General features: G+C 46.0%; 1 protein-coding gene across 1 annotated transcript; it reads right to left on the reverse strand.

The window, feature by feature from the left end:
- Positions 1-12,595: 12,595 nt before the first annotated feature.
- On the reverse strand, positions 12,596-18,860 carry Lag3 (lymphocyte activating 3). Its single transcript, XM_026403313.2, has 8 exons — positions 18,534-18,860; positions 18,082-18,229; positions 17,379-17,683; positions 16,477-16,740; positions 15,361-15,636; positions 13,493-13,732; positions 13,059-13,186; positions 12,596-12,790 (listed from the first exon to the last, which is right to left on the reverse strand). Exons 1-8 carry the CDS (start codon positions 18,589-18,591, stop codon positions 12,596-12,598), a joined length of 1,614 nt encoding a protein of 537 aa, XP_026259098.1. The 5' UTR covers positions 18,592-18,860.
- Between the last annotated feature and the right edge of the window lie 699 nt (positions 18,861-19,559).

The following is a 19,559-nucleotide window of genomic DNA, read 5'->3' on the forward strand; positions in this document are numbered from 1 at the left end:
ACCAGGAGCCCAGTGGGGAGAGGGCTTTGTTTCCTCCGTGGAGAGGAACTTAAATAAAGAGACAGGAAGAACCCTCGTAGCGAGGCTTCTCTACCACCCAGGCTTGGGCCAACCCCCAACGTCAGGGAAGATGTCAGAGTGAAAATGCCAAAGTCATGGGAAAAATTTAAGCAGAATCAGGCCGGAGCCCATAGTGCCACTGTCACTGTTGAGAGGCAAGAAAAGACTCCCTCAATGATGCAGCCAGATCTAGTGGGGCTTCAGGGAAAGAAGTGAGAAGCACTTGTGAGCTTACGGTTTCCCTACGCTGATAACACTACTAGTTCAGCTTGCAACACCAATAATTAATACAGAGCTATCACTTACCACTTTGTAACTCCCTTTGGGGGGGGGCAGTTACAGCGATTGCACCCAGGAGTACTTAACCACTGAACCCATCCCCAGCCCTTTTTAGTTTTTATTTTAAGACGGGGGTCTCACTAAGTTGCTGAGGCTGGCTTTGAACTTGAGATCCTCCTACCTCAACCTCCTGGGCCGCTGGGATTATAGTATGCTCCACTACACCGGCCACTGCTCTTATGCAACTTCTCTTTTCACAACACATTGTACTTAAGAGTTGTGTTAATAAAATTAACATTTATTGCTTCATCAAGGGCATTCTTCAGTAAAACTGGCATTATTATTCTTTTTTCTTTTTTTATTGCAAGTGCCTGCTTTGGTGCCACTGCTTTGATTTGTGCTAAGGCAGCAGTTTTATCCAGATTGCTTTTGCAACATCATTATGATGTCAACACAGTTACAAAGAATAGCCAGTCACTTTTATAAAAATAGTTTGAACTTGAAGATACCCTGAAAGGTATCAGGATCTCCCAGAAGTCAATAGGCCACCACACTTACACTTTGAGAATGAGGACTCCACGTAATTTTTATTCATTCTTCAGGTTTTAGCGATCACTTCACTTGTCCCCCAAATCTGTTTTCTCCTTCCCTTGTAATAGAGCCCTCATTTTTAGCTGAGCTCATAATTTTTTTTTTTTTTTTGGTATCAGGGATTGAACTCAGGGATGCTTAACCCCTGAGCCACATCCCCAGCTTGTTTTATATTTTATTTAGATACAGAGTCTTGCTAAGTTGCTTAGAGACTTGCTAAATTGCTGAGGCTGGCTTTCAACTCACAATCCTCCTGTCTTAGTCTCCCAGGCCTCTGGAATTATAGGCATACACCACTGTGCCCAACAAAAATAAATAAATAAATAAATACTTTTTTTGTAAAGAGGTCTTGCTATACTGCCCAGCTGTTCTCAATTCCCTAGGCTTGAGTGATTTTCCTGCCTTGGCCTCCATAGTAGCTGGGACTATAGGCGTGCACCACCATGCCCCAGCTTTAGATACATAGAATTAATAGATATTTCTCAGCTTCCCTTGCAGCAAGGAGGTGACCAAATAACTTATTTGGGTTAATAAATATAAATGAAAGTGTTAGGCCATGCGTGGTGTCACATACCTATAATCCCAGTGACTTGGGAGGCTGAGGCAGGAAGATTGCAAATTCAAGGCAAGCCTGGACAACTTAGCAAGACCCTGTCTCAAAAAAAAAAAAAAAAAATTAAAAAAGGCCTGCGATATAGCTCAGTGATTAAATGCCCCTGGGTTCAATCCCCTGCCAGGTTTCTGTTTGCTACTAAAAGGCTCAGGGGTCACTCCAGTTAAACTGGGCTAACTGGGCTGCACGAAATAACCACACAAGAGACACAAATACCTTTTTCTTTGGGGTCGCTGTGATGGCTCCTCTGACCTTAAGGGTCCACATGAAGAGAAAGAGTGAGAGCACGCGCTGACCCCTTTTATTGAGGAGAAGTTATTTAAATGAGGCAAGGGGTCAGGTTTCAGGGGGCTGAGTGTCTTCATGATGTCCACTGTCAGCAGGTTGACTGACACCTGGGTAGGCCACACCCAAGGACACAGTAAGAGAAGGGGACACACACAGGCACTTCCATGGAAGATTCTATCCTAAACAGGGCAAGGGGTTCTATTACAAAGGAACAGGTGAGCATAGCTTCACCCATGGGGCTGTAGCAAGACACACCCATGCACGAGACACCGACCCTCGCACCCAAGAAGGGTGCCACATTTCTGTGACTGAGAGCCTCAGCACCCAGCCAGGGAGTGTAACTCAGTCACGTGTAAGGTTGGCCTCCCACAATCCCCAGTACCTGGGAAAAAAAAAGAAAGAAAGAAAGAAAGAAAAATGTTAGGTGCAACCTCTGGGTTGTTCCTTGAAAGAAGCTAACTATGGGGGCTGGGGTTGTGGCTCAGCGGTAGAGTGCTAACCTCGCCATGGGAGACCCTGGGTCCAATCCTCAGCACCACATACAAAAATAAGCAAGTGAAATAAAAGTGTTGTGTCCAACTACAACTAAAAAAAAAAAGAAAGAAAGAAAGAAGCCAACTATGGATATCCCTTCTTCAGGCTTTCTCCTTGAAGGCTGGGCAGAATAGGAACACCAGTCCTATAGCTTACAGCCAGTCTTCCCTCATTTACATTACGGAGCAGCCTCCTGTAGGCGTTTAAGTTTGTGTCCTCTGCTCTAGTCTAAACCTCTCCAATCATTCATTCACATATTGAACAAGTGTTAAGTGTCTCCCAGTGCAAAGAACTCTGCTAGGTGCTGGGGATGTGATGTTGGGTATAACAGATATTTTCACCCAAGCTCTGACATGAACACTAAACAATGAATTATTTCATTATGAGTAGCCAAGTGCTACAAAGGGAGAAGCCCAGAGTACTGGGAGAGCTTATCACAAGGAAGCCTTATTTCAACTGAGAGAAGTGTATTGTAATCATTGTGAGTTTGGGTTCCACTACAAGTGAAAGAAAATCAAAATGAAGCTAGTAGTGGTGACCTGTGCCTGTAACTCCAACTACCAGGAAGGCTGAGACAGGAGTATCTTGAGTTCAAAGCCAACCTCAGCAACTTAGTAAGGCCCCAAGTAACTTAGAGAGATCCTGTCTCTAAAAAAAATATATAAAAAGAGCTGGACGTGGCCCAGTGGTTAAGTGTCCCTAAGTTCAATCCCTGGTATAAAAAATATAACAATAATTGTAGAAGTTCAAATGAGACTGTAATTTATTTCCCACATGAAAGAAGTTTGAAGGCAGTCAGAGATGAGGAAGCACCATGCCATACCCTAGCCCCAGGATCTGGGTTTGTTTGAATCCCTGTAACTTTGATGATCATGACTTCCAAAGTTTGAGAAGGCTACCAAATTTCCTTGGCTGGAATGTGTTTCCTTTATGATAAGATCTCTCAGTACCTAGTGCTTCTTCCTTCTTAGTACTTGTCCACTCAAATGGAATGGCTCACTGTTTAGTGTCTATCTCACTAAACAAGATCATAGTAACTGTATCTCCCTTTGCACTCTACCCTCAGCAAACTAGCAAAGCAGCTTGGCCACCTGGTAGATGCTCAGTACTTATTAAATGCTTTTTTTCCTCTCTCTCTCTTTCTCTTTCTCCCTTTCTTTCTTTTTAGGTACTGGAGATTTAACCCAGGGGCACTCTATCACTGAGCTATATAGCCCCAGCTCATTTTTATTTTTATTTTGAGACAGGGTCTTTAAGTTGCCAAGGCTGATCTCAACCTTGTGATCCTCTTGCCTCAGCCTCCTGAGCTATTAGGATTATTGCAGTGCTCTACTGCACTCAGTTCTGAATATTTTTTATATATCAATTTTATTTGATAGTAATGAATATCAAATTTACTGGGGTAAAAATACATATATCATAAAATTTATCATTTTAATCATTTTTATTTATTTGTTTTTGGCGCTATAGATTGAACCCAGAGCCAGAGCATGCTAAGCATGTGCTCTACCACAGAGCTATACCCCCAGCCTACATTTTTTCCCATTTTTAAATACACAGCTGTGTAGGCTTAAGTACTTTCACATTATTAAACCAAAATTCTGACACCAGGAGATCTTTGAATAAAGGGTTTGTTGAACTGTCACAGATGGGACAATTCCCAAAACTTCCAGTGATGAGCTTAAATAGCATTTGGAAGTATATCTGCTATACCTACAAGCCAAAAGTACTTTTATAACAAAAGTTTGAGGAAGAAAAGCATACATTTTTTTTTGAGAGAGAGAGAGAGAGAATTTTAATATTTATTTTTTAGTTATCGGCAAACACAACATCTTTGTTTGTATGTGGTGCTGAGGATCGAACCCAGGCCACACGCATGCCAGGCAAGCGCGCTACCACTTGAGCCACATCCCCAGCCCCAAAAAGCATACATTTTTAATTTAAATTTTTTTTATTTGTAGATGGACACAATATCTTTATTTTATTTATTTATTTTTATGTGGTGCTGAGGATCAAACCCAGTGCCTCCCACGTGCTCTATCACTGAGCTACAGCCCCAGCCCAAAACATAAATTATTCACCCTGGCTATAGATAAGACTGGCAGGATAATGTGATACAGGGAGAGTTTTGGGATAATAAGACAGTCCATAAGGAGGAATCCTAAATTGTTGCTTCTGGGTTGGCTGGAGTTATAAGCAGGATTCAATAGCCCAACTGGTGGGTCACCTGGGGTTTGAGTCAAGGTTTTAATACGCATTCAGAATGTGAAATTGATCTTGTTGTTGTTGATTTGGTAGCAGAGCTGTTAACTGATCAACTTCCCTTATCTCTCCTGCCCTCCATTCTCTGACCCTTTAAATTAAATTTGGGACATCCTAGAATTTTTCTCTTATCAACATGTTTGTGCAGTCATCACCACCATCTATCTCTGGAACTTTTTCATCTTTCCCAACTAAAGTTTGGCACTCATTGAACACTCCTCATTCTCCCTCAGTTCCTAGCTATTGAATACTTTTTTTAAAAATTTTTTTTAGTTGTAGTTGGACACAATACCTTTTTTTTTTAATTTGTTTTTATTTTTTATATGGTGCTGAGGAATGAACCCAGCACCTTGCATGTACTAGGTGAGTACCCTACCGCTGAGCCACAACCTCAGCCCCTCGAATACTTCTTGAAGGAATGAATAAAGACGATAGAACTACCTTAGCAGAGGTCACAGTATAATCAACTTCAGGAGCCAGGTAATATAAATTTAAAAAGCTGGCTCGGGCTGAGGGTTTAAGCTCAGCCCTTACCTGGATGAGTGAATCCCTAGGTTTGGTTCCCAATACTACCAAAGAAAAAGAAGGAGAAAAAAAAGAAAAAAAAAAGCCAGGCATGATGATGTACGCCTACAATCCCAGTGGCTCCTGAGGCTAGAACAGGAGGATGGCGAATTCAAAGTCAGCCTCAGCAATTTAGTGAGGTATTGAGCAACTCAGTGAGATCATGTCTTTAAATAAAATGTTTTTAAAAAGGGCTGGGATATGCCTCAGTGGTTAAGCACCCCTGGGTTCAAAAAAAAAGAAAAAGAAAAGAAAGAAAAAGACAAACAAAGGAGGTTCATTACTATAAACAAGAGGGAGGGTTGGGACTGAGGTAAACTGAAGAATATCCTGCCTCATCTAATAAGTGCAGCTGCCACCTATGTAGCCCCAGTCAAGTAATACCAAAATGTGAACCCAGAGTTGCTAGCTCTATCAAAATTTGTATAGAAAGTAGAAAACCAGACCTTCATATAGTATCTCCTCATTTTAATGTTGGCAATGAATTTAATCTTGTTTTAACCCTGAGCACTTCAAACAAAGCTTTCCCAGGGCTGGCTCTAGCTTCAGATCCACCAGTTTGCAACCTATGGTGGACTTGTAAAGCCTTCCAGCTCTTCGTCTGTATCTTCTGCAATTGTCTATGCAGATGGGTTCCTAGGAGTCAACAGACTCCAAGAATCTGGCTTACCCTTCAGGCTTTCCAAAGAGGAAAAAAAAAAAAAAAAAAAAAAGGAAGAGAGAGAAAGAGAGAGAGAGAGAGAGAGCAAGTTCATAATGAATATTTAGCTGTGTTATTCTTTGTGTGGTTATATATTTTATTTAATCCCACAAAAGTAATAGGGCATAAATATCATTTTCCAGACCGTACAGATGGGAAAACTGTGACCCAAAGAGTTCATAATTCTAAAAACTTGGGAGGCTGAGGAGGAGGATTGCAAATTTAGGGCCAACCTGAGCAACTTAGCAGGAGACACGGTCTCAAAATAAAGTAAAAAAAGTTGGGCATGAAAAAAAAAAAGTTGGGCATGGCAGTACATGCCTATGATCCCAACCACTTAGGAGGCTGAGGCAGGAGGATCACAAATTCAAGGACAGCCTCAGCAATTTATCAAGGCCCTAAGCAACTTAGACCCTGACTCAAATAAATAAATAAATAAATAAATAAATAAATAAATAAATAAATAAATAAATAAAGTAAAAATGGGCTGAGAATGTAGCTCAGTGATAGAGTACCCCTACATTCCTACATCCAATCACCAGTACTACACTCAAAAAACTTAGAACTTGGGTATAGCTCAATGGTAGATTGCTTGACTAACATTCATAAGGCCCCAGATTGAATCTCCAACATTGAAAACATAAAAGAAAAAAAAAAAAAGAAAAAAGAAAAAAAATTGCTGAAGGTCACAGAGCTTGTAACCATAACTGGTAGAACTGGGATTTGAACTTGTCCATTTGGATTCCAGTCCCTGGATGTGCCCCTCATCACATTTGCCTCTCCTCTGCATTCAGAAAAGCAAATGGAAGGTGGGAACGGAATGGGGAAATGCAGGAGAGTGATATTGGCCAAATTATATAGTTATATTGTGTGCATGCACGACTATGTAACAACAAATCCCATCAATATATTCAACTATAATGCAACAATTTTGAAAATGTGGGAAAAAAAAACAAAGAAAGGTGAAAATTATGGCTAAGAGAAGTCTTTTCCCATAGCAAGAGAGTGGGTTGAGGCCATTGGCCTCATCTGGGGCTTCTGAGACTTAGCATCACCATATCCTCACCTCTATAGAACATTTTCCCATTTTAAAAAATTTCTTTTTTGATTGTACGTAACACAATACCTTTATTTAATTTATTTATTTATGTGGTGCTGAGGATTGAACCCAGTGTCTCACACATGTAAGGCAAGTGCTCTACTGCTGAGCCACAACCCCAGCCCCATTTTCCCATTTTTAAAACACTTTCAATATGGAATCTAAACATTTACATTGAGGTTATAGCTCAGAGGTAGAGCACTTGTTCATAATGTGCAAGGCCCAGGATTTAATCTTAATAAGAAGAAGAAGTTAAGAATAGAATGGTGGTTATCAGAAGCTGGGAGAGTAGGGCTGAGGAAGGGATAAGAAAGGTTGATCAATGAGTACAAGTTACAGTTAGACAGGAAGAGTAATCCTGGTGTGCTATTGCACAGTAGGGTGACTATAGAGAACAATAATGAACTGTACACTTAAAGACGCTAGGAAAAAAAGGATTTTGAAAGTTTTCCCCACTTATGGGGAATGATGGATATGTTTAACCTGCTTTAAGCATTACATCATGTAAACATGTATCAAAACATCACATGGTAACATCACCATATATACAATTTTTATGTTTTTATGTACCAGTTAAAAAATAATACTGGGGGGGGGGGCTGGGGATGTGGCTCAAGCGGTAGTGTGCTCGCCTGGCATGCATGCGGCCCGGGTTCCATCCTCAGCACCACATACCAACAAAGATGTTGTGTCCGCCGAGAACTAAAAAATAAATATTAAAAAAAAATTCTCTCTCTCTCTCTCTCTCCTCTCTCACTCTCTCTTTAAAAAAAAATAATACTGGGGGTGTAGCTCAGTGGTAGAGCACTTGCTTAGCATATATGAGGCCCTGAGTTTGATCCCCAGCACTGCAAAAATAAATAAATAAATAAGATTTTTAAAAAATGCACTCTAACACATATTTTTGTTCATTTATTTATTTATTGGTGGTGCATGCAAGTCAGGCACTCTACCAACTGAGCTATATCCCCACCCTTAACATACACTTTTGCACAACAAACTTCTTTTGGTAATATTGCTATTCTCATTTCATGGATGTAACTAAAGTTTAACAATCTGCCACATTACATGATGGTAAGCATGGAGCATGGGGCTTTCCAGTGGTCTGGTGAAGAGCTATTTTTTTTTTTTTTTTTTTTTTGCTGTATGTATTCTGTGTCTTCAGGCTGAAGGAGGGGGAGTAGGCCAAGGAGAGAAAGAAGAAAATGGTAAGCAAAGGGACCCCAGCATGGTGGGAGGCTACAGAGTGCAGAAAACAGTTTATCAGAAAACGCATAAGGTAGCAGCAGAGTAGGGAAGTTTAGGGGAACCAGGTGCAGCCTTCGGTGACCTCCTTACCAGGGTCATCTGCAACTGCACTGACACACTCTGCAAAGGGGCTGGAGTTGGGACTAAGAGGTGGGGAAGGGTTGCAGAAGCTATTCCCTGGGAGGCAGAGTCTAGCAGGGCCAACCCACCTCCCCCTACCCACATTCTCCCAAGTTTCATAATTTTTTCTCCTTTCTTTTTTTTCTTCAGTTATGGTTCTCTAAATTGCCCCGATTGATCTCCAATTTGACATCTTCCCACTCAACCTTCCAAGCAGCTGGATTTATAACCATGTGCCACTGTGTCTGGCCTCCATGACCACTTTCTGCAACTCTCAAAGTATAGCGCCTGGGCTTCCCCCACCCCATGGAAGGTTAGAACTGTCACATCTCAGAGCCCAGCATGGGCTCAACCAGCTGACACCTGCAGCCTCTGGAGAAACTGTCAGCCTCAGAATGGAGTAAATAAAACCTGTCCCACCCCAACCCCATTCCCTTCAAAGGAGGAACTCCATTTTGGGGTGGGTCTGAACAGAGAAACCTAAGCCCTTTGTTCTTCTTCTTTGTAGAAGGATAGCAGAACCCTAACACCTCTGACTGATGGAGGATGTAGGGCAGGGCAATTTCTGGGCCTGCCTAGACTCCTGCCCTGTCCTATGGAGCTGAGACCAGTTCAGGGGCAGGATAGACACTGGCAAATGTCTGATTGCACAAAGTACTGCTTCCTGCCAGACACGCTTGGCTCGCCAAGTTCTTGTACCTCTGTTTACTGCCAGAACTTGTGAATAGTAGACAATGGAGGAGGCTGTCCAGGCCATGAAAAGACTGGGGATAGCTGGGAATGGTGGCACATGCTGCTTAGGAGGCAGGAGAATTCCAAGTTTCAGGCCATTCTGGACAATTTAGGATAAAACAAAATGATGAAGCTCAGGGGTAGAGCATTTGCCTTGCATGGGCCAGGTTCTGGGCTCTATCCTCAGTACCAAAAAAAAAAAAAAAAAAACAAAAAATTACACGATGAGCTTGAGTGTTGTGGCACATACCTTTAATTCCAACCAGCTGGGGGGCTGAGACAGGAGGATCTCAAGTTTGAGGCCAGCCTCAGCAACTTAGTGAGGCCCTGTCAGTCTTTACCACTGTAGTACTTTGTGCAATTAGACCTGTGGCCTGAGCAACTTAGTGAGACCTGAACTCAAAATAAAAAATAAAAAGGGCTGAGGATGTTGTTCAGTGGTTAAGCACACCTGAGTTCAATCCCTGGTACCAAAATAAATAAATAAAGGAATAAGTGATGAGAAAGTGGTAACTTTCATCTGTCCACTCTATCCCTCAGGAGGAAGCCAGTTGCTATGTCATGAGAGGCTGTGTGGGAAGACTTTGAGGCCTCTGGCCCTCAGCCACCTGAGTGAACCTTTTTGTAGGCAGATATTCTAACCCCATCAAGTCTTCAGATGACCACTGGCTTGTCCACATCTTGGCAGTAATCTCATGAGAGACTCATTACTGAAATTACTCAACTAAGCCACTCCTGATTCCTGACTGTGTGAGGTAATGTTTATTATTTTGAATTATTAAGTTTTGGGGTAATTTGACAATGGATAACTAATACACTCCCTTTCTACTTAAGGACCTGAGATGATTCCCCACCCACTCTCCCACTGAAGCCCTTGAGCTCCTTAACTCCTAATGTCTCTTCCTGTCCAGGCCTCCCTTCCAGAACACTGGTTTACAGAAATCCTGGTCTGTGTGGTGTAGCGCAGTGGTAGACCATGTGTCTAGCATACATGAGGCCCTGGGTTCAATCCTCAACACTCCAGTTAAAAAAGAAAGGAAATGCCGAATGAATTAACCCTTCTCTCTGGAGGCCTTAGGAGGCCCCCCAAAAGAGCTGGAGATTATCCCCCCAAAGAGCTGGAGATTATCCTCCTGAGAGTGGGGTTTTGTAGGGAGAAGGTGGAAGAGTCAGGGATGTCACTCTCTAGGAGAGGCCTCAGGAGAAACACTGTATGCACAAGCCCTCGGCCCCCTCTTCCTTCCATCCTTTATTTTCTCTTTCTGGGAGGTGGAGCAACAAGGTGGTCCAGCACTCCGCTTCTGTCCCTTCATGAAAGAGCATGGGGGAAGTCCCTGCATAAGCCCCAGTGAGTCTTTGATGATTCCTCTCATAAGCCCAAAGGGCATAGAATGTTATATAGTAGAAAGGAAAAAAGCCACCCACAGAACTTTCCAGGAAACCATTGCCCTGTGAAAGCACGGGGCTTCCACTAAGGCTGTAGAGAATAGGGTCCTGTGGCAGAGCTGTGGAATGTCCTCAGCAGCTCCCCCTGCCCCACAGCAGGTGGTGGGAATGATGCTCTGGAGACTTTCAAAGAAGCCCTTAGGACTTTGTTTTAGTGTGATCATCCCTGGTAAGTGCTACCACTTCCTCCTCTCTGTGCAGCTGTTTCTCTACCTGAGGCAAAACAAGAATCACCACCACCATCTTGAGGCTCAAAACATCAGACTACCTCAAACGATTCATTATTCAGGCTTCTGAGGGTGGACCCCTTTCCCTAAGGCTTCACACAGAACGATGGTGTCACTCTCTCCATTCTCCGTCCCCAAGTCTATGGTTATTGTATCTCCTATCTCCACAGAGACAGCCTTCAACCTCATTATTTGTCCCTTCATGTCACTTTGCACATGGCATACAGGTTCAGTGCAACAACCAAAAAGGCAGTTTGTCAACAGCAGTGCATATGCCACCCTGTACCTCCCACCCCTGCAGGCTCCCCACGATTTGCTTTCAATATTTTGTTCTCCTGTAGAGGGCTAAAGTTCCCTGACAGACACAGAGCTGTCTGCAACCAAAATTTAGGGCCTCTACCCATTACAAGTGGTGAGACGAGTATGCCATGGGCTGAGGCCCAGTGTGCTATGTTAAAAAAGGCCAACTATATGGTCCAGAGGCTCTCTCCAAGAAAGACAGAGAGGAGCACAAATGGGCATGGGGGTCTTCAATATCATTATTGGCATAACCAGAACAGGCCCACTTTTTCCTTCATTCAATAATAGAAATTCAGACAAGTACATTGCATATGAAGAGCACTTCACAGTTTTCAAAGTTCTTTTATTATTCCATATTCACAACCCATTTTGGTGGGTTGTTATCATTATCTCTTTTATTTTTCTTTTTGAGATAAGTCTCACTATGTTGTCCAAGCTGGCCCCAAACTCCTGGACTTAAGCCATCTGCCTGTCTTAGCCTCCTCAGTAGCTGGGGCTACAGACACATGACAGCACCCAGCCATTATCCCATTTAATAGGTGAGAAAACTGAGGCTCTAGGAGATTGGTGACAGTCACATCAGCAGAACCAGAATGAGAAGCCAGGGCTCCTTACTCTCACAGCTCCAGCAACAGCCAGTTGCCTGGATGCTGTTTTTCCTCCCCTTTGTCAAACTTGCAAGATAACTCTGCAAGGGTCAGGGCTGTATCTCCTGAAGCAAGCAGTTCGGTTCCTCTCCTGCAAGGTGTGTAGGACATGCGAGAGCTGTTGGGTGCACAGAGAATGTGCATACCACAAAGCAGTGCCTGCACACCCTGTTGATCTGTGCCCGGCTTTATTCACTGCAGTGTGAAATCTCATAGTCGGCCCAGTGACCTCCTGTGGGGTGTAACAAGCAGTGACCACTGGGTGGCAGTGTGTTCTCATGCCTGGTTCTAGAAAAGTGGCCAGGGCTAAGGAATGTGGGGGTGGGGCAGAGGTAGGAACCTCAGCCAACTGCCTAGAAAGGTTGTGAGAGACCCGTTCTCCTCCTGGAGGGCTTGACACGACGGGGTTCCTGTGTGTGTGTGTGTGTGCGCGCACTCGCGCATACATGCCTGTGGCCGCGCGCTCCTCTGCTGCAGCCAGGGGGTCTAGAGCAAGTGCTGAAATGCAGCTGAGTATGGGGTGGGCCAGAGGCACAAAAATCTAAAGGAAACCAGGGCAGCCAGCACAATGTGGGCGGAAGGACGGAGGAGGGGGCTATAGAGGTAAGAGAGGGCTTTTGGGAGCTTTAGAAAGATGATTACCCAGGAGAGAGAACAAGAGAGAGACCAAGGAAGAAACACAGCGGTCAGAAACAGAAAAGGGGAAGATGAGGGAGATTGGCTGGAGAAAATAGGTTAGGAGGCTGGCTGGGGTGGGAGGCCTCTAGAGGCTGGGGAGAGATTGGAACCTTCACTGGACAAGAAAGAGCCAGACTCAGACTTGCTGCTGACAGGGGATTTATTTGGACTAAGCTGCTGAGATCTGCTGATTGCCTCAGCCCCAGGTCAGAGGTGTCTTGGCTCCAGCTCTGACTCCAGCTCCAGTTCAGGCTCTGGCTCCTGCTCTGGCTCCGGCTCCGGCTCCGGCTGTGTCTCTGGCTCCAGCTCCATCTCTGGTTCTTGCTCAGGCTCCTCTATTTTGCTTTGAGACTGAGGAGGGTGAATCCCATGCTCTAAGGCAGAAAATCTTCTGGGCCTCCACTGAGAGAAGAGATGGAGAATGATAAAGGGAAAAGGAATAGAAAGGACACTGAGTCCTTCTATTTTTTCCCCAGTCTTCTGCCTTCTCCATCTGGTTCAGGGCCTTCTCTCAGCCCCTTCAAGCTTCCCAGGTGGAAACTTATGAAGGAAGATGGAGGGCTGATGACAAATTCAGGATCCATTTTGATCATCTTCCCTGAGACAGGTGCCGGATAGCATTCTGAGGAAATTGAGAGAGGAAGCCAGTGGGTGAGTATCCCTGGCTCACCTGTCTTCTCCAGCAGTGAAAGCCAAGGGCTCCAGTCACCAAAAGGAGCAATGAGAGGGCACCAAGGATGAGGAGAGAGAGATGGCCTGCCTTGAGGGTAACTGGGGCTCTCCCAGAGCGTTGGGCACCTATAGACAAAACACATAATTAGGCATAGGGTCAGGGATAACATGGACATTGTGCCACTCTCTCATACTTTACAGATGCAGTAAGGTTCAGAGAGTTTCAGGGACTTGTCCAGGATGGTTCCACTAATTAGTAGGAACAATGGGTTAGGCCTGGACTTGAGGTCAGGTCCCTGACTGGAACAACAACTCAACTGGAGAGATATTGAAAGAAAAGAGCTGGGGATGGGGAGTGGCAGGAGGTGTTCTGGAAGGGTGATCAAGATGATTGCTTTGGAGTTGGGGCCATGGCATTTTGGGGCCTCAGACCTGTTGAAGACAGCTCTGGTATGTACACCACTGCTCCGAGAAGCCTCTCTTCTTGGTAAAGTTGGCATTGCCAGGATTGGGAAAGGAGCTTGGCCTCTTGCATCTCCAACCAGGGTCCTGGGGAACTCCTGGACCTCCTGTCCAGGGGGTTCCATACAAAGCGCTCATGTCCTGATGCTGGAGTCACCTCACATAGCAGTTTCCCCAGGGAGCCAGGTAACCCAAAGAGTTTAGGAGTCACTGAAAAAAAAAAAATTAGAGAGAGGAGATCTCTTGGGGTCCTGACCTGGTTATAATACCACAGATTCTCAGTCACCCTGCTTTCACCAGGGCTCTGGTAGGGCAAGGCTGGAAAGAAGGTTAGGGGTCATAGTCAAATTAATCTTGACAATGCTTGGTCAGATTTCCCCTTGCTCAGTAACATTCCAGATTCCCTATTGCCTTTACAACATTGTTCAAACTCAAACTGGCACTAAAGGCCACATAAGCAATATTATTTCAGATTCTTTTACATTACTTTCTCCTGAAATGCTCCCACCATCAATATCAATCAGGTAACTTGGCTCCCAATATGCCTTGCAATAGTCCCCCTTCTGTGATTTGACTCACATCAGTGCCCACTGCCTTTGTGGTACCTCTGAATGAACTTATCCCCCTTTCTGAAAGTTTAGAAGACAATGAACTGACCCAGTGGTTGAGAGGCAGAGCATTCTCAAAGCTGTACAGGATATTTGGAGCAGACAAATGGTGAAGGGCCTTGACCTGTCTGAGTATGGCATATGGGGGAGGTAAGATTTGATGACACAGACACCTGAGTTTAGACAATGAGTCTGGCATGTCCCAGCTGTGTGACTTTGAGAACATTCCTTCTCCATAAAATGGGGGTGGGCTGGGTTTACAGCTCAGCTGGTAGAGAGCCTGCCTCACAAGCTCAAGGCCCTGGGTTCAATCCCCAGCACCACAAAAACAAAACAAAACATAAAATGGAGGTAACAGTATCTCTCCAATTGAGTTGTTGCACGTAAAATGGTTGGCCTAAAAGAAGACACTGGACAGAAGGAATAGGTGGGCTTTGGAGACTGACTGGACATGGGGAAGGAGGACTCCAGGGTTAGGATGAGTGGAATTCCAATGGAGTTAATGACAGGCTGAGTGAGAAAGTGAATTGGAATAAGACAATAATGGGGTTCAGGATGAGGCTGAGGAATGTAGATATTTTAAAAGCAGGTAGATATTTGGAATTGACTCTGAGGAGGCATATTATTTATTAGTGTATTCATTTATTTTTGCAATCAATATGCATTATTAAGCACCTACTATGTGGTGCTACTGTTACTAAACAGTAACAGGTGACAGGTAACTACTGCAGATGTTGCTAAAATGTCATGGCTGATAGCTTCCAATCAATTAACATTTTTTGAATACTTTTTTTCTATGTTTGTTTTATACTGTCTTAAAAAACCCTTGCTCAGTAAATATTTGCTGACCGAGGGGCTGATTTATTAACTCCTTCCAAATCCAGGCAACTTCCTGAAACTTTATCCAGAGCCCCAGCCCCAAAGCAAAAAGAATTCTAGAAATATATTCTACCTACTTTGAATCATTCAAGCTTTTGTCACCTCTCGGAACTTCTCAGACCCTCCCACCAGTTCAGAGCAGGGGAGTCCCTTAGAGAACAATGGAACATTTATTTTGTGACTCAATGGGGAGATTTTCAGTTTCGGTTCTTTATGAAGGGGATGAATAAAGAAGCCACAACTTGTGATCCTGGCATCATGGAGTGGATTTGCAGTGTTTGACCAGCCTTTCTTTCTCCCAGTCCCTGCTCCCCTGGGATGAGAACTACTCCTTTCCCACCTGGGGCTAACCTGTGATGACTGCCAAAGTGATGGTAGCACGGAGCTGCTGCCCCTGTAGATGGATGTGGCAGGTGTAGGTCCCAGCCTGGGCCAGGCTCACAGCCTCTAGATGAAGAGTGAAGTTGCCATTGTCTCCAGCCACCAGGAGGTCAGGGCCTTCCCCAGGAGGGGACCACTTGGCAATGAGGGAAGACTGGGTTCCCACACCAGGAGGCAGATGGCAAGGAAGCTCAGCCCTTGAACCTGCTCCAGCATACACTGTCAAGGGCACTGGGGGCTCAAGGCCTGGAGAGAGAAGGAAACCCAAAGTTAAGCCAAGGGGAATGTTCCAGTGTAGTGGGATGGGAATGCTGCAGTTGTAGGGAAGGGAGGCAGAGGAGTGACATTGGAGCTGGGAATGCAGATCAGTGGTAAAGCACTTGCTAGGCCCTAAGTTCAATTTCAAGTATCACAAACAAAAAAAGGTGAGGGGGGCGGGCAGGGAGATCGGGCTAAGAAGAGGGCTAAGGAAAAAATAAGGTGGATGAATTTAGGATGCTCAGAAATCCAGAAAGTGATTCTAACATGGTGGTACATGCCATCAAGCCCAGTAATTCCGGAAGCTAAGGCAAGAGGATTACAAGTTCAAGGCCAAGTTTGAGGCCAGCATAGGCCACTTAGCTTGACTCTGTCCCAAAATTAAAAAAAAAAAAAAAAAAAGGAGGGTAGGTGGCTGGGGATATAGCTCAAGGGTAAAGTGATGCTGAGTTCTATCCCCAGTAACATATGGGGAGTGAGATCCAGAAAAAGTAAGTTGGGCAAGCAGGAAACCAAAGGTTGGCAAATGAGGCTGATGGCCAAGAGAAAAGCTAGAAGGGGAGATGGCAGTTAAAAGGCTGCCACATGCGGCTGGGGATGCAACTCAGTGGCATGCAGGAGACTAGGGTTCCATCCCCAATGCTGCAATAAATAAATTTTTAAAAGGTTGCCAGAGAAGAAAGGGGTCAGGCATGTAGGCCCAGAGCAATCAGAAGTGACACCAACTGCTAAGAAACTAGTTTTGGGACCCGTGAGTCGGGGGGGGGGGGGGGGGGGGGATGTGGGTGGGGTAGGAAGGGGTAGTGGTCAAGGGTAAAGAGTAGTTACCCAGAACTGTGAGGTTGTACATGATGGAGACATTAAAGCCATCACTGTAGGTAATGATACATCCCCAGGTCCCAGAGTCCAAGGGGCTGACTTGGGGCAGAAAGAGGAAGCTTTCAGCTAAATAGTGATGGGGGGACTTCTGGACAGGGACTTGGCTTTGGCCCCGGAACCAGCGCACAGAAGCTGGGCGGTCAGGACGACTGAAAGAGCAGTTCAAAATGACCCAATCTGAGGTCCTGAGAGATCCTGTGGGGCTAGCAGTCACTGCAAGGAGAAAGAAGATTTGATCAGCCCCACCCGAAACCTTTTCCAACCTAAGGGCCTAACCAAGCCAGAAGCTCCCAGAAACAGGGATCTTGTTTTAGATTTGCCTTCTCCCCTCCCCACCAACCTCTACTTCCCTCCAGCTCAGTAGCTAGCACCTGGAGGAGTTTTAATGTGGATCACTAAGAATCCTTGATTTCTTTCTATTGTCCCCTGCCCCCAGTTTACTAGGCATGGCTTTCCCTTCTCTTTCTCGGTATCTTGCCTGAGGATGCCCATGAAGCCCCTCCATTCCAAACATATCTGAAATGAATCACTGTGGCGCCATGCTCTACCCTCTCTCTGCAGAATAGGTGCCTCCCCACCTCCGCCAGGGCAGTCCTACTGTGGGTAGGCAAAGAGAGGGGGGCTCCAGGGGTGACACAATCTCTCCAAAGGGCCCTCCCCGCATTACACGTGCTTATCCAGGGGCACCTTTCACTCATCAATCAAGTTCCCGCTGCTTCCTGTACCCTGCTGGAGGCCCTCTGGCAGGGCCTAGGGCACAGCCTCTACCACAGCCCTTCCTGCCTCAGGAGCAGCAGCGGCGAATGGGGGACCACCTCCCCCACCGCTCTCCCTCGTACCGCCCCACCTACTAGAGGCCTGGCCCACACGTAGACGGAGCCGGCAGGCCAGGGTGCGGTCCTTGAGGCGCACTGCAGCGTGGTACTCGCCAGCGTCGGAGAGCAGAACAGGACGCAGCCACAGTGAGAAGTCCCCGCGCTGGAGGCCGCGTTCCTCCAGCTGGAAGCGGGGCTGCAGGGGCAGCCTCCCGCTGCGCAGGCCTCCTGGAGCCACACTCAGCAACGTGTAGCGTTGGGGCCCTATGCCCCGGGGCGAGGGCACCAAGGGGGCGAAGCTTTTAGACAAGGGACGGCTTAGGGTGGGAGCAGGCGGGTCACTGGGCAAGAGAAATAATGAAATTGAGAAATTAGGGGTTAAGAAGCCCCAGAGAAGATACAGTCCAACAACGCTTTGAGGTAGAGGAAGCCCGTCCCCAAGACATCTCTTGACTTCCAAAGCACTCCCCAACACACTCACACACCAACCCCATCCCCTTTCCTGTTGGGCCAGCACCATCCACTAATGGAGAAGTTACATACTATGGAATGCAGATGTAGGAGAGCAGCCTGCAGCGGAAGGGTAGAAGGGGAGCATGAGGAAAGGGGAGGCTGTCACTGGCTTCAGAGGGAGTGACATCTCAGAGGAAGGAACCAGACTGGTTTGGATGTTGAGCTATGTCTGGATACCATTAGTGCTAGATTGGGAGGTTCTGTTGCCCAAGTTTGGAGTACATACCTGTCTGGTTGATGCTGCCAGGTGACAACTCCTCTCCGGAGAAGACCAGGATTTTGGAAGGGGATTTTAAGTCTGCAAGGAAGGTGAGCAGGAGTCCCCTCCTGAGCCCACACCACCAGGACCTCTTTCCCAGGGTCTGGAGCCTCCGCTGGAGAAGCAAAAGAGAGGCCAATGGGAGAGGCCATGAGCCAAGAGACTTAAGAGTACAGAAGGACCTCAGTGTTTCCCAAATGAGAAACAGGATAGAGGAAGGGCCTGGGTTTCTTTCTGCCTCTTCTTTGCCAAGGGAGAGACTGAAGAGAAGCTCTGGGAGTGGAAAGACTTGCTCAAGAAAGGCATTAGGAGACTCCACCACAGAGCTAAGGACCTCAGGACCTTTCAAGCCATGGAGAGCTCCCTGCTGGCCCCCTCTTGTTGGTCAGGAGGTCAAACTTCCCCCATCCCCACCTTACCTGGAGCCACCCACAGCAGTTGCAGAAGCAGCAAACCCAGGAACTGAGCCTCCCACATCTCCCCTATGGCCTGGGCTGAGCTGAACCCTCCAAAAAAAGGAGGTCAGAAAAGGGAGTGGGGGGTCTGAGGAATAGAAGAGAAATTCCTCAAGAAGAAAGGTAGAGGGAGGAAATCTAGAGGAAAGGAGACCACCAAGAGGGAGGCCTGGAAAGAAGGAGGAACAATAGGCTGAATTTCAAGGGGAAAGATGGCCAGATAAGGCAGGGGTGGTACACCCCAGGAACCAGGCTGTGAGTAGCAGAGGGCAGAGCAGAGGCAAGGTGGCTGTCTTGAGCTGGGATGTTGTTCTACTGCTCCCAGGGCCCTGGCCCCTGTCCTTCTGCTTTCCCTCCACCCTCCCCAATGCCCGCCCCCCACACCCCGGGGCTTATGGTTTCGCTTTGCAGTGGAAAGTCTGAGGGGGTTGATTCCCAGCAGCATCACCCTCCACCTCTGAGGTAGCACTCCCCTTGTTTACTTCCTCAGTCCTGGGTCTCCCCACCACAGCCTTCTCACCCTTCCCCACCCTGCAGACTCTTCCCTCTCCTTGGTACTTCACACTCTTCTCTCCAAATATTTGAGAACTACCCACTTGTCCATCTCTAAACTACCTCCTCAGTCCCAGCATTCACACTTCCTTCTCTGCTCATTTCCTCCTTCCTTTAACCTCCCAGAATTTCATTCACCCCTGTAGACCTGTTCCCCAGCTGTCTATACAGTGTCTTCTGGCAACAAGATAGAAATGAAACTTCACTGCACCCTACATGACAGTAGAAGTGGGGAAGGGAATGTCAGTGTGTGAATAGCTACATTCTTTCAAGCCTTCATTCTGTGCCTGTCACTATATTGGACACTTTGTCACTCATGAAATGTTTCTCCTCCATTACACAGATGTGGAAACTGATTCTCAAAAAGATTTAATAGTTTCTCAGTGACTCAGGAGGACAAGTTCAAAGCCAGCTATGGCAACTTACGGAGGCCTTAAA

The sequence above is a fragment of the Urocitellus parryii genome, chromosome 5 (assembly GCF_045843805.1).
Source record: "Urocitellus parryii isolate mUroPar1 chromosome 5, mUroPar1.hap1, whole genome shotgun sequence".
NCBI classification, from domain to species: Eukaryota; Metazoa; Chordata; class Mammalia; order Rodentia; family Sciuridae; genus Urocitellus; species Urocitellus parryii.